This window comes from Lonchura striata, chromosome 3 (genome assembly GCF_046129695.1).
Source record: "Lonchura striata isolate bLonStr1 chromosome 3, bLonStr1.mat, whole genome shotgun sequence".
NCBI classification, from domain to species: domain Eukaryota; kingdom Metazoa; phylum Chordata; class Aves; order Passeriformes; family Estrildidae; genus Lonchura; species Lonchura striata.
This window is the reverse complement of record NC_134605.1, coordinates 80,059,521-80,077,084: the sequence shown is the minus strand read 5'-3', so window position 1 is coordinate 80,077,084 and position 17,564 is coordinate 80,059,521. Positions and strand designations below refer to the sequence as shown.

General features: G+C 41.7%; 1 protein-coding gene across 2 annotated transcripts in view; it reads right to left on the bottom strand.

Annotated features, from left to right (window-relative positions):
- SNAP91 (synaptosome associated protein 91) overlaps nucleotides 1-17,363 on the bottom strand; it is a 63,923-nt gene extending 46,560 nt beyond the window's left edge. Inside the window, exons 1-2 of one of the 2 annotated variants that reach the window (XM_021546040.2) lie at nucleotides 17,246-17,363; nucleotides 16,479-16,638 (exon numbers count right to left, since the gene is read on the bottom strand). In XM_021546040.2, coding sequence (XP_021401715.2) covers nucleotides 16,479-16,608 — 130 coding nt within the window. In that variant the 5' untranslated portion in view covers nucleotides 16,609-16,638; nucleotides 17,246-17,363. The remainder of the gene's footprint in view (nucleotides 1-16,478; nucleotides 16,639-17,245) is intronic. The other variant, XM_077782315.1, reaches the window with a different exon arrangement.
- Between the last annotated feature and the right edge of the window lie 201 nt (nucleotides 17,364-17,564).

Below are 17,564 nucleotides of genomic sequence, written 5' to 3'. Positions count from 1 at the left end.
GCATAAAAGCTGCAAGTTGTCCTCAGCTTCAGACCAGGGGAATGATTTTCTGGGATGATACAGGAATCAAAAAATATGTGATCTGTTTGCCAAGTTTGAATGAAAATGTATGTTGTCATGACCTTTTGTTGCCTGGGTTAAGGAAGCTGGGTTTGAAGTTTTTTTCAGAACACCTTCTGAAATGTGTTTACTTCTATAACCTCAGTAACACTACCCTTGAAGGAGGCAGTTCTGCAGACAAAGTATTATAATAGCAAAGCCATGCTATTGAATGACAGCAGCTCAAGATCACAGAGCTCCAGGAATTCTCCTTGATCTTGTGGTACAAACAGGCCAATGATCTTTTATTCTGTACTGCTGATTAATGCATTACAGACACTGGTTTGTAAAAGCCTAGAAGCAAGTCACAAGTGGCTTACTCATTGTTTACCCCGCTCTGAGATTTTACTGCAGGTGACAGTATTTGTCTTGTTCATATAAGGAAATGCATTAAATTTGTCAGCTTTCAGTTTTAGGCTTCAGTATGTAGATTTCTGTGAAAGATTGATGCTATAAATTGTGATTTCCATCGGTGTACTTTAGATAATGAAACCCCAGAGGAGTCCATCTACAGAAATGCTGGCAATGGAGACAACAAGGCACTGCTATATGATGCCATAGCACTGCTTCTGCAGTCACTCAGTCATTTTTGCCTCCTCTCCAAACTGCTGGAGGGTACAGCATCTCAGTCTGCAGCTCTGACTGTTTTAGGACATGAGTAATTATAGTGTGCAAAATAGAGAGGCATGATTAAAATTAAGTCTACTACTTTCAGTGCACAGAAAAGAATTAAACCATGCATGAAGATGTCGCTTGTCATCTGAGGCCAGAAAAAGGAGATTGGGGGTGGGGGAATAATTCTTGCAGAGCTGCTTCCTATTTAGTCACACCACAAAGATAAGGTATTCAAATTTCCTGGGTTTCTTTTCCCAGTATCACAGAGTCTCAGCTTAACCAGTAACCATCAGCATCTGGAATGAAGCACCAGCAAAGCTAACTTTACAAAACTCAGCAGCAGAGTTTGCTAGCTAAGCTAAATTTTAAAATAAGAGCTGGAAAAATAATTTACTTTAATGTGGCAAGAAAGAACAGATACAAGGAAAAAGAAATCATATGCAGGAAAAAAATCTAGAAACTACATTTTCAAAATATACAGATTCAGACATTTGCTGGGTGGACAAGAGACAATAAAGCTTAGTCTTCCAAGGAAGTCACAGATACATTTGCTAATACAAAATAGGTAATGTTAAGGAGTAACAGATGAAGAACAACACAACAGAAACCATATGAAGCTATTTGCAAAGTTGATTCCATTTGGGGCACACACAAGTAGGGCAAACAAGGATTAAAGGTACCTTCCTGAAGAAGTTTCTGCTACTGCAGGCATCCAGTACACTGACAGCTAATCCCCAAAACCAGACACTGAGCTCAAATACAAATTACAAGCACAGTCAGAAATCAGAATCATACTGCAACAGCAGCAAGTGCTTCTACCACAGATTTCACAGAAGGGAAGTAACTGGAGAATGAAGACCTATATAGGCTTTATTTGAATCAATTTGTTTACTGTGGGACTAAATCACAATTGTCAAATTACAATATGTGATTTCTCCTACTTCCTCTCTTCACATTTTCATAGTTGCTATTTTAAAGACTTCTCCAATTAATGATACTTTTAAAAATTATAATTTTACTTCAATATACTTTTTCTAGTTAAGCTTTGAGATGGCAAATCAATGCGATAGACGAAATATATGGTTATCAGTTCTCTGACACTAACTTAAATCTAAACAGTCTTTAATCTAAACAGTCCTAAATCTAAAGCAGTCTAAGGTCTTGGACAGGACCATTTTTTCACCCAGACTTAAGAGAATTGAAACTTAACCATACTCTAAGTTTACTTCTCTTCCGTAATTAACACCTCCATTAATAAAAAGACAAACCTGTCAAATAGAGGAAGAATGGTGGAGGGTTCACTGAGACAGACTGAAGTAATTTAAGAGACCTTGGCTCTTCTTCATGACATTTTGAAGAGCTCAAAAAAATGATGGGACTAGCTTTAGTGATTGTTAAGCTCATAAGGTAAAAAAAGGGAACAGTAAGAACTTTTCAAAGGTTTCAGAATTTCAGACTCTTTCCATCTCATTAAAAACTAGTTCCTAGTTATTTTTATTTTTCTGAATGAAAAGATGAGAGAGATTATACAATACTTTGAAGAAACTCTTAGTCTGTTAACTTTCCAGATGGTATTTTGGATCTGGGCTGGGTTTTTTCCTGTTTTGTTTTGCCCCTCCTGCCCCATCCCCTCCCCGCCAAATCCTCTAATAAGCAGACATGGGATTTTCCAGTTCATGATTAATTATTCACAATTTACATTGCAGTATGCACAGAAACAGCAGCAGAGCAAAGACCTCTCTGTTCAGAGAAGTATCAATGCCAACTTAAGAGCAGCTGTCATTTCAGACTGAAAGAACACACAAGCTGCCTCAGCATCTGAACTGTGTCATACATTCAGTTCCTAAACTTTGCCAAATCTTTCCAGCAGTAACCCCCTTACAGACCTTCTTCACTACTAGTCAAATGTTACAATAGTCTTCAGGAGGTTTTTTTTTCCTCACTTATAAGTATTTAAATAATGCCTTGAACCTATTGAAAAGGAAATGCAGGATTGTTCCAAATCCAAGTGAGTCAAAAACAGAAAGAAGCACCTCAGAGGAAGAGTTTACAAGCCTCAACTAAGAAAGTTAAGTAGGCAAGTAAGAGTACAGTCCCTCCCCTGCAAGACAGAGCTGTATTAGGAAGCTACTGGAGCACTGTGCTAACCAGTGCAAGAGCTGAACTTCCCTGTCTGCACAAACCTGACCACAAAGCAGTATCAGAAAGCAGAACAAAGTTACCAGTTTCTGCTTCTACAACAATTGCTCAGAAGATCATCAGCTAATTTGAATGTTGTTGGCTTTGACTATCAGGAAATTACATAGAAAAGAGTTTGGAATTAGTTTCTGAGGTTATAATTTATTATTTATTCTTTTCACTTACAGCTTGCCCTGTCTACACGAACACACATCTTGATCTGGCTTGTAACAATGACTCCAACAGCAATGCATCCTCTCTCCTCCTTCCTCCTCAAAAGTCTGTCTCAAGGGTTGCTGTATCTCACCTTGATGACAGCAAGCCTACCTTTTATCAAAGTCCAGCATCTTTCAGATATTGCCTTGGAACTTCCGTACCTATGCCAAATCAACAAACCTAAACACAATCTTCCACTCAGCATGTGCTCTCCAGGTATTTTACACTCCCACTAATGCAGCTGTAGCTCTTGGGGGTGGTACTTCCTCTCTCCAGTCTTACTTCCAGTACCTCCTCCTTCCAAAATAAATCCCAGACTCTTGTGGGGACAAATACTTGCTGCAGATCCTGAATTTTGAGATGTTACGACAATCAGTCTTTGTACCACACAACAGCACCCCACACCAGAACAAGTTTTATATACAATTTCTTCCTCTCTGCCTACTCACAGGCATAATTGTGAGTATGCAAAGTATTAAGTGTTTTACAGTGTTTTGTTTTGTATCATGAAGGATCTGCAGAGAGACAGGGTAAATTACTGAGCACTAGCAAATTTCTCTTGAAGTATCCTCCAGTTTCTCAACCTGAGATTTTAATTAGCCTTTGAACCATCTTATTACCTCACTACTCCTTTTTAAATACAACAGTGCACCACCTCCTATAATATCAAATACCTCCTTTGAAACAAAGTGAAAAATCTACTGCCCATACACACTGCTGGATTTTATTCTGACATACTTCCATATGGTTTGCATCCCTCCTTAACCAACATATCAAGGCAAGATACTTGGCTTTAAGTCATCTGCAAAAACCACCCTAGCTCATTAGCAGGTTTACATCAGTTATGCTGCAGTTAATTATTTATATGTATGGCTTTTCCTCCTGAGAGGTTCAGGTTCAGCTCTCTTGGAAACAGAAAATAGAAGCCAACCATCAGATGGTCTTCTACTGGAGCTAAAAGGGTGCAACTACAGCAGCTGTCTCTCTAAGTACTGATAATGGGGGGAAAGTGTGATTACACTGTTTTTAAAAAAATTGATCTTGCTTTAAGCAATTCCTTCAAGTTTCATGAACTATGAATATTTTTCACATAAAAGTTCCCAGAACTCAGAGCTCCACTGCCTCTGTGCACTGGGCAGAACAGTGTGCATTGCCTTTAATGTTTACATTGGCGTTCTCTCAAAGAGAGTAACAGACCTGACATACAGGCCAGCTGCAGAAGCTCAGACTCTTGTGGGGACAAATACTTAGAACACAACTTCAACACAAAGGACAAGTACTTCAACACAAACAAGTGTTAAGGAGCACTCATTGAGGTTTTAATTATAGTCTTTAAGACTGCAAATTAATTAGTGATTAATATATGTTATTGATATTAATATATTTGTTAATATAAAATATATATTTGTTTTATGAACAAAGTCTGAGACCTTGCTGACATCTGTGATGAAACCAGTTAGAAGAATAAAAGCTTCATTTTTAGTCTGGAATTACATACCTGGAATACCAGAAGATAGGCTACACAAAATATCTAGTACAAACATACTATGGAAAGCACCTTTTCAGCTTCACACATATAAAGCCAGAACACCAAACAAAGGTGGAAAGGCCTCATGTTCCAAGAATTCTGCCTGCTTTCTTCCCCACTACAGCTTCCCCAGCTTTTTAAAGCATCTTCACTATAGGAAAAGTATTAATTATCAAGCATGGAATCTTCTCCCTCTTAAAGTCATGAGAAGCTCAGTCTTGAATCTTATTTGTACAGAATTCACTCACTTTGAATATCAAAGAAAATTCAGAAAAGTAAAGATGAGAAATCCCAGCTTTAATGATCTTTTACTCTTACCCACAGAACTCACTTCCAACCCTCTTTCCACACAAATCCTGCTCCACAACTAGCTCAACAGAAACATGCATTTTTCTGCTCAAATACAAGAATTAAGCATTTCTGCTTAAGTTGATATGAAACACCAAGTAATTCTGGGACTAAATGTGCCACTTCTCTCTTTTTTGATTTACTGGAAGTAAGAGCTGAGTCACAAATCATTACTGCAGTGCCTTTTTTGCATAGTTCTTAATACTTTAAGATATGAAAAAATCCATTTGCATTTGGTGGACACCAACCAATGGTTATAAGATTAAAATATAACAGCAGCTGTCTTGAAGAAATGTTATTTCCCATCCTATTGTAATATGGCTCCTTAAATGCCAAACTCTAGGGAACGAGGAGACATGGAAAAAACCCTGTTAACATTATAAATAGGTTTTGATTAGTAACTTTGCATAAAAAGGAACTTTTATCCCGCATGGCAAATCTCAGACCTCATTCTACAAGACATTTCCTTCAGCACTTCCAACCTGGAAGCCTTAACCAAAATACACATTAATTTAGAGACAAAACTGGAACCACCAGCCAATCTTCTGTCAAGCCTTCAAAGCATTTATTCAATTTCCTCTAAGGGAATTGTTGTCTCCATCCATGCAAGCATTAAAGTGATAGTTCTCTTGCATCTTGGCTCTTGCTGCAAACAACAAAGCAATTTTAAAGGCATTATAGAATTGCAAGATTATTGCTTAGAAGGATAACATTAAATTACTATTGTCGATTGCCTATTGACATCAGGCATATTCACAGCCTGATACCAGGATTCCAGCTGTGGCCTGTGATTATCCTTTCAATGAAAGTGACCAACCCCTAACATTACCTGTTGGTTGTATCAATTCATAACCTATCACTTGGAATATCAGTAACAGGATCAACTGCAGCTTTTAGGCAGAGAGTACAGCTACACTAGAAACACAAGGATTTCACATTTGCCACAATAGCACTGGGCCATTTACTGTAATCTCTGCACTACAGCAATTTCCAATCCTAATCAGCCTTTACATGCTGGGCTGATTTTACACTCCAAACACATGTGGCAGAAAGAGTAACCAGCTGAGGCATGGTACTTGAGCTCTTTCAGTTGCCATGCTGCAGTCTGAGAAGAATCCTATCCCTAAATTATCTCCTTTCCTCAGAAAACCATCTGTTTTTAATAAACTTGTAGAAGTGAAACTATCACTATGCTAACAACTCTGCCCAGAACAGCAATTTGTAATCCACTAAAAAGCTGAACGAGACTGAAAATACATTGCAAGAAGCCTGATGTTCCAGCTCCAATACCCAGCTGTTACATTTTGGGAATACATTAATAAAACACAACAACAAAAAAAAAAAAATGGAGTGGGGATGAGACAATGTGCAAACAACTTCAGTGACATGGTAATTAGCTACAGACTTTGTGCTGGAAAGAGATCAGTTGGCTAGGCAGCCTCAGAAGCTGACACATCTGATTCAATATCCACACCATGGTCCATGCTTTTACTACTCCCTCAGCAAGATTATTCTGAGTCCAGTTTTTGCATCAGTGGATGCCCCATAATGACACAACCCAAAATTTTTAACTAGAAGTGAAATGCCCACAACCATCCTGTTGAAAACATGAACATGGTTATAGGAAAAAGAAACCAAGTGTAATGCAAACCTCTGCACAAGTCAGTGCAACAGGAAGCACACTGAAGCTGTTCCAACCAGGCAGCAAGTACTTTGTAACAAGGCTGCTACCATTTCAATCCATTATCTTGTACCCATGTACCTACCATAATGCAGAAGAGTTCACAAAACCAGGTGGCTGCCTTGTAGGTGAATGCTGTGCCTTAAAACAGTCTTTTTAACAAAATAACTGATATAATTCACAGTTCGATACAGCTTTACCCTCTCCTTGCTAAGAAAAACAAACAACAAAAAAAAAGCAAACCAAAACAAAAAACCACCAAAATCCCACCCTAAAAAACAAGGTAAAATATGAAGCTGCACAATTCCTTTATGTCCATTCCCTTGTACTGTATCAGGTAAACAATTATCCTTTAATTCTGCCACACAAACAGATGAGTTTAAATCTCAAAAATCTTGAAAACACTGAAGTCTACTTCCAAGACTTGATTCTTAAACATGAACCAGTAGCCTTTCACACACTGCAGATTTCTTGATGTTGCAAAAAACCCCAAAATGTTAAATTCAATGGAACATCCACCTGAGAGATAGAAGATGCAGTAAGGAATACTAACATTAAAAAAACCCCTAACACTACTAATTTTCTACCAACAATTTAAAGTCACCAGTGCCTCTGGATGATGCATTTGCCACTGACAGTAGAAGTCTTCTATTAAGATACTGATGAGTGAGGAACTTGGAATCCATCACACAGGCTCACATCCAGGCAGCGAAGCTTTGTGCACAGTCAGATCTCTAGCCTGGAATACCCAGAAGTGTCAATTAACTCTTAAGCATTATATGGAGCATGATATTTGAAAGGTAGTTTCTAATAATACTGTCTAAGCAATTTCTAGTTTTCTGATGAACAAGAAGCAGCTCTTTAAACTCAACTGTTAGAAACATTGCCTGTGAACACTCTTGCCATTCACCCCCAAAACAATCTGAAGTTTAAATCAACTTCTCAAAACCAGAAAAACTCTAATGTAGAGTCTTTCATAGTCATTTCATAGAATGAAAGATCAGATCAGAAAGTTGCAGGTAAGGTTCAGATATGAAAATACCATTGTTTCACTTGCCAGCAACAAAATTTCACTCCTAATAAAATGTACGTGTTTTCACAACACTGGCACACTAAATATGATGAGTTGCTTCTGGCTTGCTGTCCCTTAGCAAAATGTACATTCTCCTATAAATACATTTAGATGAAGTTATAAAACTTAGATTGGGAGCTACAAACCCAATAAACATTGTGTTTACATGGATTCATAGATTGAAACATTGTGTAAACACGGATTCCAGAGCCAAGTCTCCATTTGAAAGGGGCTGCTAAAGGACTGATTCAATGATAAGTTATAGTTTTCATCTACATTCGACCTTTATACGTATAATGAGAAACAGCAGCCTTCAGAGGGAGGAAACAGGCCACCTGGTTTGCCCCTTTCATACAAGCCCCTACACTCCCTGAAGCAAGAAGTGAAAGGAAGAGTCCTGTGAAAAGCAGTTTGAACTCCCACTGAAGTGCATCTAGGTCAGCTCTTCAGTTCTGTTGAAGAAGTGCCCCTCCCAGTACAGTCCTGCACTGTGGCAAGATAACCCATCATTGCCTTACTCCGATGATCTTCCCCTACACTTGTAAACTTGCATACATTTAAACAATGTGGGCGATAAGTCAGCATGTTTTATTCATGCTTCAAGCAGTCATGTCTTTCTCTCACTTTTGTGGAGGACCATTTTAGAACATTCTGTAAAGTATCCGAGTGATTTAAGATATATTACAAAACTATGCCAGAGGCACCAGGAGCCTGCCAGGCTCTGCAGGCTAACCCCTGACCATCTGCTATGGAAGCACCTGCTGCCATTGTGTCACCTGCTCTCATGCAAAGCCAAGAGTCACTTTGAAGTGATGCACTGTACTGTCAGCAGTCAAGCCACAGCCTTGTATCACTTCTTAGGACAGAAAAGTTTAAGACACTTTCTTGAAAAGATGTGTCCTTTGGTCCTTTAAGTGCATAGTAGAACAATCTTAGCTCAAATGGACACCAAACTCTCCAATCTACCTTTACCAGTGTTTTGCATTTAGGAGAATAGATAACCTAGTCTCCTAAACAGTTAAAAACAATGAGCAAAGAATGCTGTTTTCTTTTTTATTCCTTTTTTGAGTCAGTACAGCAATCTTGTCAAAGCATATGGCTCAACTGTTTTGTCAGAACTCTGCAGCCCAATTGCAACACAGGAGTTCTGCCAATTGGCTTTTTACCTGTGGTAATTTTGCATATTGGCTTACTACCAAAAGGAGTTGATTGCCACAAGTCAGACCCAAGCTGCAGACAAGTCCTGTCAGCAACCTGCAGTTCCCAGTACACATGAGAGGCAGGGTTTGGTGGTCTTCAAGCATGATCATGTCTATCTACTCACAAAATCCCCTCTACAGAAAACATCATAACACATTTGAGTTTTACCAATAGCTAGAAAAAACAGACTCCAGGAAAGGCAACTGGTTGACATGCTACCCTTGCTCGGATGGCCAGAGTAAAAATTACATAAAGACACAACATTAGCATAACATCATGGCCTCTTAGCATCCAATCACTGTCATTAAACTAAGTCAAGATACAGATATAATCTACAACAAAGCATGAGATCACATTATCCCAGGCAGAAAAGAGAAACAAAAAGGTGTTTAGACTTGACTGGTCCAGAAGTCAGTGGTAATATTGTGCACTGTCATTTCCTGTGCCTACAACTAAGCCTTGATGCCCAGTGAATGCTCCATTTGCCAGAAAATACTAGTATTCCACCTACATTCATTTCAAGGCTGATGTCCAACATCACTTGTGATGCTAGTGCAGATGGATAGTATACTGTATTCTCCCTCCTAGTGAATTACAACTCTCAACTGCTTTAGTAAATGTGTTTCACAACCTAAAGAGAACACTTTATGAGCAAAAACAAAACATGTTTTGTATTGATTTTGAGTATTTTGAGACAGCTCTGAAGCAAACATGATCAAAATAGCAAGATTAAAAACATTAAAAACTATTTTAAGGGTCCAGCATATGTTTTGCAAGATTCCAGAAAAAGCAGACTTTACCATACTCTGCAAAGTGACAAACCAGCCTCTGCCAAGTATTTCAATTGTCTTCCAGCAATTGCCAACATCTGGTTTATTCAGCTTAATTTAAGCCACCACCTCTCATCCAAGCAAAATTTTGGACAGAAGGAAAATCAAGCAGCCATGCTGAATCTGCTGGGGCAGGATACTCTAGTATCAGCTCACCAGTGAGGCTTCACACTGCAATCTTGCTGATACTGCTGACTCAGAGGAACAGAAGTACTGCTGCAAAGCCTGCACTATAGATCACCGCCTGCAAGGCAACTGGGCAGACTTCTGTCTTCTCATTTAGTCTGAGTTCAGGGTTCAGCCCTGTGCCAGATAACCCATCCTTTTCTTTATATCTCCAGCAATGAGGTCCAGACCCAGATTTCCTGGCTTGCTTTACTCCTTGCTTTTTTGTTTTCACTGTATTTGAAACTCCTCTCTCCAAACCAGCCAGAACACTATTCCTAGTCTCTATGTCATGTGTTGAAGCTTGGAGATGCAATGTTTATCACTCATTGGTGAGGCTCCTGTATTTACCCAAGGCACACAACAGAACTTGTGCTTTTTCACCCTTACCAGCACCCCGATCTGTGCTCCAGCTGTCTGATACTGTTTGGACTCACCTTCAGGCTATGGTAAGGCTAAGGTAAGGGATATAATGTCATCACTCCACCCCCAATTTTTCCCCATCTTCAGCGAGCTCCTTCAGCAATTCTGTATGCCCACAGCTGACTGAGGAAGGGCTATTCCTTGGTTTTCTTTGGTGGCAGGGAGTGAACTCAACACACATAGCAAGGTTTTGGTAGCACTGGGAAATGCTGCAACTGGGATTTCTGAGAATGGGGCTCTCTTCCAGAGGTTGAGAGTGCATCCTGTACCTCCTGCTCCACCTCTAACCTGGTGTTCTCTGCCATTTCATTTTCCCACTTCTTCTGTCTGTCCAGTATTTTCTGGTTAGTCTTAGTTTGTTCTTAAGTCTTAGTATTTTTCTTAAGTTTGTTTTCCCTGAGGTGGCAGAAGCTTGGTGGATGGGTTCAGCTGTGTGTTGCAGCAGATCCACTGTGGATCTGGCACGGAGCATGTCCTGGTCTCTTCTCACAGAGGCCAGCCCTGCAGCCAACAACCTGGACACCCAGCACTGGGCAAAGGTAAGCAGGGCAGGAAGGGCAAACTAGTCTCAAGAATCTTGAGCAGCAGTGGAAAAATGCTAAAAGCAGCGTGCCTCTACTACACTACCATTTCTTCAAAAGTGGGAGCTGTGAGAGCAGGAAATTATCCTCTTTCGCTACCAATTTCTCAGTCCAGCAAGAAGCAGAGAAAATGAGTATCCTTCAGAATGCTTTATGCCCTTCAAAGTTATGCTGTCATCTACTTTCAAGCACTTCAGAGGATCCTTCACATGGCAGAGACACAGAAGCATGGACTGACCTCACCTACAGAGCATTTTCTTGGAGACTTCATGGAATTCCCCACTAGTGTGACAGGCCCATGTAAAGCATGCACAGAAGAGAAAGGGTTTAGGAGGCTGGGAAATCAAGACATAGATGAAATCAAAACACAGAAAATCAATCAAGACTGCAGATTTTTGTTGTTGTCATTTAGATGTTCAGTCGCTGCCAAGATCTAAGGGAGAAACATTATGAGATGAAACATACTCAACTACTAAATAGGAGTGAAACCATACTCTGGTCACTACCATACTGACCAGCTCAAAAAAACCTATTCCATTATCAAGGTCTACAATGGAAGTCAGTACAACAGAAAGACCTGACCTGTCCCAGAATTTATCATCCATGACCTTGACAAAGCATGTGTAACAGAAGGATCTTACTCACTCTTGAAAAATACTAAGAATATCTGCCCTGAGGACTAGTCAACCTTCATCAAGTTACACTGCTTACATGAAAAAAAGGTTAATATTACAGTGCCTACTTATTTTCCTGTTCCCTCATCTTCCCTCTTCCTTTCCTTAGGCATTGCACCATAAAACAATTTACACACAGAACAGTTGAAATGCAGAGGATCAAGTGAATCCTGCCCATATTTCAAAATTTGGATCTTAACATGAATTCAAACTTCTGCTCTGATTCAAACATATTTTGAAGGATTGACCAAGTCTTAGCTTGATTAGAACGGCAGCCTTCTCTTGGTATTACACATACCTTAAAAAGAGTATGGGGCTGGGGGAGAATTGAAAGGCAATGCCACTTAAATACTCAAGAACAACTTTTATTACCTCCCCTTACCCATGACAGACATTTATTTCTACTCCTATTCAAAGATCTGCATACCTACAAATGAAGTGTGTCCTCAATACCTTTTTGGGAAAGGACAGGTTAGAAACCCACAGGAACAGCCATTCAACACAAAAATTGATGATGAGTCCTTCCACATAATAAATGTGCTAATCTAATAAAGAATTAAAGAAAACAACTGCTTGCTTGAATATTTTTCTTTTCAGCTGTGAGAGCAATTCATTGATAGAGGAGCTCACTCTATAAAATCCACAAGAGCTATGACAACACAAACTGAGACACAGTATTCCAGCTGATCTTCAGCAGTAACTTTTAAACAAAGTCAGTTCTCTGACTCACAGAAACAAATTACTGCAGTACCAGATACAGTGAGACATAAAAGCAGTTTCATTAGTAAAGTGTGAAAGATTAAGCCCACTGTGTACAGGGATTGTGTTCTTGGCAATTTTCTTGAAGATACACCCACAGCTGTAGAGACCAAGCGTCACCTGGACTGCAGAGGAATGCAGTACATCTGCACTGCTCCCATTAGGAGAGAGCTTCAAGCACCAACAGTCTTGGAACACTCCCCAAATCACTTCAACAGCAAACAGCTTCTGAAATACACACATCCTAGTTAGCCTTGTCCTTTAACCCACTGAGTCAACAGACACTGAAGTCTAGGGACTCAAGGTAGTCCACTGACCCCCAACTTTTCCCAAAAAGCAGAGACAGACATATTCCCCAGCAGTAAGACAGAAGTTTCTAAGACTACCCTGTGGGACCCAGGAACATCATCTTTACTGATTAACAAATAGCTTTTGGTCAACAGACACTTTTATTTCAACACTAGTGAATTCAAACTTGTTAGGTCAACATCAGAGACTGAAGAAGAAAGGTAGAAAATGGCAGGAAAGAAGTGCCTGTACAAGCAAAATACTGACACCAGCCCTGCAGCTCAGTTACCACCATGAATTAAACTATAAACTTCTTTTTAGAGCCTCTGCTTGCCAGGTCCAAGCGAATATGCAAAATTAGACTTGGGATGAAAATAAGTTACAGCAGATACACAGGTTATCTCCACAGCAACAGAAAATCAAATCCTGATACTCCTCTGCTTTGTTTTGACTTTTCACAAGCATCTCCCAGCTCTTGATCAGGCTTCTGAGAAGGTCCTCTACCTTATGAGAATTACTTTGAAGAAGAAAGGAGACATATGTGATCTTTTCAGAATACACACTGCAGAACTTCCTCCTGCTGCAAAGCAATTGCAAAATAAGTCAAGGAAAATCCCAGCCATTTCTATCATTTTCACAAACAGGAACTTGTTACAACCACCTGCAGATGCAGCAACCTCACTAGTTTCCAATTCACTTCCCTAAATGAAAGCCTGAAGGTCTGTTTCTGAGTGAGATCCTATAAAAAGAGCTGAGTTGAGATCTACCTACTTTTCCCTCACCTATGATGTGTTTTCATAGTTGAAAGTCATGTTGTTTCCTTTCTCCACAAGCATCTCCCTGTTGATACCATCAGAGTCATTCCCATTTGAGACTGGAAGCAGTCTTTTACTTGGCCCACACAATTAAATCCTCAGTGAAGCCTTAACACATCTTTCAGAACAATTCTAAGACTCAAACTCCTATGCTGTGCACAAGTATTGCCTTCCCACTTGAATTATCAGCTTATATATCCTAAACGTAGCCCATTGCAATGGCCCTTCCCACTGCATCAAAATAAAGTTGCTAACTCCCCACTTCTTCACAGGAATAATAATTTAGGTAACAAACATTAGGTAGCTGAGGGGTAGGAATCTATATATTAGTGATGATTTTTAGACAGCTCCTGGATGACAAGAATTCTGTAAGTCAAAAATGGTCAGAGTTCAACTGTCCCAAACCATCAGAGCACCCTAGATTTACATTCCTTTTCCCATCACAGGGATTGAGAAGCTCATTTAATGCCATCTGGCACTACTTCCAGCAGTTGTTGAAAATTCACTAGTAGGAAATCTGGAGTTCAAGAAAATGGTAAATCCTGTTAACAATCATAAGGTAGCAACCAAATGATACTTTAGTACTCCTTCACATGATCAGCCTGTCCAGCACTGAGAGCCCAAGCCAAAAGAGAGCAGCATCTATATTACAGTCTGGATTTGAAAGCTATAGCAAGTACAGAAAACCACATAAAAGTAAACACTCAGCAGCTCAGCTTTTCTACACTGAAGACATTAATTCTGTTCTTTTCTCCCTTACACCACCTTTTAACCCTGTCACCTATGATCACCCTATAACCCTCTGGAATTATTATCTTCTGCAGAAAACATATGAGAACAGGCATCATTGTATCCTATCCTTACAGGACTATTAACCCATGTTAAATAGTTGATCTTTCAATTTAATTTACAAAGCCCAGTTGCTAAGTAGGGCAGTGGAAGAGAGGTTGTGTGACTTGACACCTGGCCAGTAAGACACTAAGTAAAATTATGGAGTTCCCTAAGGACACAGAACCCCAATGTCAATACCAGAATTACAGCTCTTCATAAGGGATTGCTCCAACCATCAATCTCTGAAGAATTTTTAATAATCTAAATCCTTCATACCTTGACATAAAACTTAATCTAAAGCACTGGAAAAGTTTTACCTTTCATTCTTCACATCTTCAAATGCTACTTATCTGACTTGAAATGCATCCAGCCAATGAAACTGAACTATTATTTACAGCTTGTAAAATAGAAAAAAAAAAAAAAAACAAAAAACAAAAAACCAAAACCCAGGCATATGTCTTCCCAGGAAATTATAACTTCTTTTCCTCTTTTATGTGACATGCAGGTAGGTAAGAAATTCTGTGGAATTCTACTGGCTTCTGTCTCCAGAAAACCCACTTTCTTGAATAGTAATATCAGCACCAATATCCAAACACAAATCCTTTACACTCCTTACTATAACACTGGTAGATTACTTCTACCTCACTTTAATCCTGCCTATTCCAGACAGTACTTTTGTTTATATATGTATACACACACAGAAACACAGAGACACATAGACACAGTATGCTTTCAAATACATGAGCTATGTTTGAACTTCTAAGCTAAAACTTCTAGAAACAGATGTGGTCTGTATAGGACAATCCAGACACAGCCTAAAAAGCGTTTAAAAAATTTAGAAGTGTTGATGACTACCTAACAACAAGATAGAAGAGACATCAATAACCAAAATTAATTTTTAAATATACAAGAAAACATGACAGAATACCTGATATCAAGACCAAATATCTACTTAAATAACAGTTTAGACTCCAGTGAGTCTTCAATCAATGCTGCTTACATCAGCATTTCTTGGACACATATGCAAGAGCATCTACATATACTGAAAGACCAGCCTACTCTTTGTCACTTGGAGGGTAAGCTACAAAGTCATTAGAAGTGAAATCTGGAATTATTTTCCAGAAGTAATGCTACCTGCTTTTAGCAAATACTGCATCATCAGAACACCTGCACCAGCATTACTTAGTAATGGCCAGCAGCCAAGAGACTGCCTGGTATAAAACCTGCTGATCTTTACTTGAATGTACTTCTTACCATGTCCAAAAAAACCACGGGAAACCCATTTAGTTTTAGATACTAACAGCTGCTGTTGATCTGCCAAGTTCAGTGCTGGACAGGGATACTACTGGTAAACAAGTCCAATTAACATCACACAACCAAATTTTTTCACCACTCTACTACTTGGTGTCTCCAAGCAGGGGCTGACAGCGGTAATGAAATTGTTAGGATGAAACATGACCAGCTTATTGTTTTTCAATAAATGTTTTGCCTCAACTTTGTTTCATGCCTTAACTAGCTAATGTCAGTCCAGAATACATCCAAAATCTGAGATAAAGCCAACAGCCACCTTCAATAAAACATTGACACAAACTACTGGACAGCTCACAAAGTTGCTGTCCGATATTTGGGACCTCAGCAACAGCCCTTAAACTCTCCAAAGGTTGTCCCAATCTACAGCACAGCGTTAACCCAGTGCCTTGCCATTTAAGCACGCCATCACCCACACCTCTTCAGAAGTGGAGATGCAGTGCTGTGGAGATGGCCCTACTCATGCCGGTGCTTGGCCAGCTCTAGGAATATCATTTATGTATATCTCATCCTAGCTTAATCCTGACCAAAGTAGGCAATGACAAGCATGTGTCCATTTTGCCCCATGTCTGATTCTCTCCCTTCTTCCCGAGCCCCTGCTCCATAAGGCGTTCTTTACACTGTCTTCCTGAATAAAAGGCAAGAGGTCATGAGGAAAAAAAATGGCCGAAAGAGCAGTATTATGCAATAAGAGAAGAAATGCAATAATAACTCATCCTCTCCTGGAGATTTCCCATCACCCTCATGCTTTGCAAGCTGGATTAGAGCAAGCGTGACAGCCAGCCGGCTCAAAGGCCCACTGAAGTGCCCTGCGGGCAGGCTCCTCAGCCCCGGGCCTTCGCTGGGGAAACAAAAAGGGATGCTCACAATCCAGGTGCTTTTTCTTGGGCCCCATCACTTCATGCGTGGTGGCTTTGCAGACGGCTCTGGCTACGGCCGATCCCGTAACGCTGTACTGAGCAGCTGCGATGCGATCTGTCAGCGTCTGACCCGACATCTTCGAACGGCGTGCTGGCTGCTGCCTGCTCTGCAGGGGCGAAAGACACGGAGGGGAGGGGGAGATGCCGGGTCTGTGGCCGGGGGGAGGCACGGCAGGGGCGCACAGGCAGGGGCGCACGCAGCCGGGCACTCGCACAGCCCCGCCGCACGCACAATGGTCCCCCGGGCAGCCCGGCCCCTCCCGAGGCGCAGCCCCCCCGCCCCGTTGTGTAAGCCTCTGCCTCGCTAGAAGCCGCCCGGGGCAGGAAGAAGGGTATTTTAGGCGTTGCGAGGAACAGATGAAGGGGAAATAATGACGGCAGCTGAAGGAGGCTGCACACAAATACGGTGCGAGCCCCCGGGATGGGGGGCAGGCATCCCTCCCGCACCTGCCTCGGCAGCGCCCGACCCGCGGCGGAGCCTCCGCCGCGCCCCGGCCCCGCCGCACCGCCCGCGCCGCCGCCTCCCGGGTGGGAGATTATGGCACCGTTGCGCCATGTTCTGCCCTCCCGGTGCCTCCCCACCGCCACCCCCGGTCCGACAGGGATCCCCCCCCGCCCCGGAAAGCGGGGCGCCGCTGGATGCGGCGGCGCCCAGCGCCATGCAGCATCCCGGCGCGGGGGGACAGCGGGATGGACCGAGCGCCAGCGGCCGACCTGTCAGCGCGTCCTTCCCTCCCGTCCTCCTGCCGCCGCTCCGGGGAGGGCACTGCCGGCCCCCGCCGCGACCGCTGCCCGGCCCGGCCCGCTGGCGAGGCGCTCCGCGGCGCAGCAGCCCCCCCCGTCCCCCCGGCCCCGGTAGCCCCAGGTGCCGGGCGGGCTGCACCCTCCCGCCGCCGCCGCCGGGGATGCGCTGGGCGTCCACGCCCGGGAGCCGACGCTGCTATTTCCAGCCGGCGGCTTAATCCTCCCGCAGCCTAATCCCCGCGCTACTGCCGCAGCAGCGCCGCCCCCTAGCCCGGTGCAGAGGGCGGGA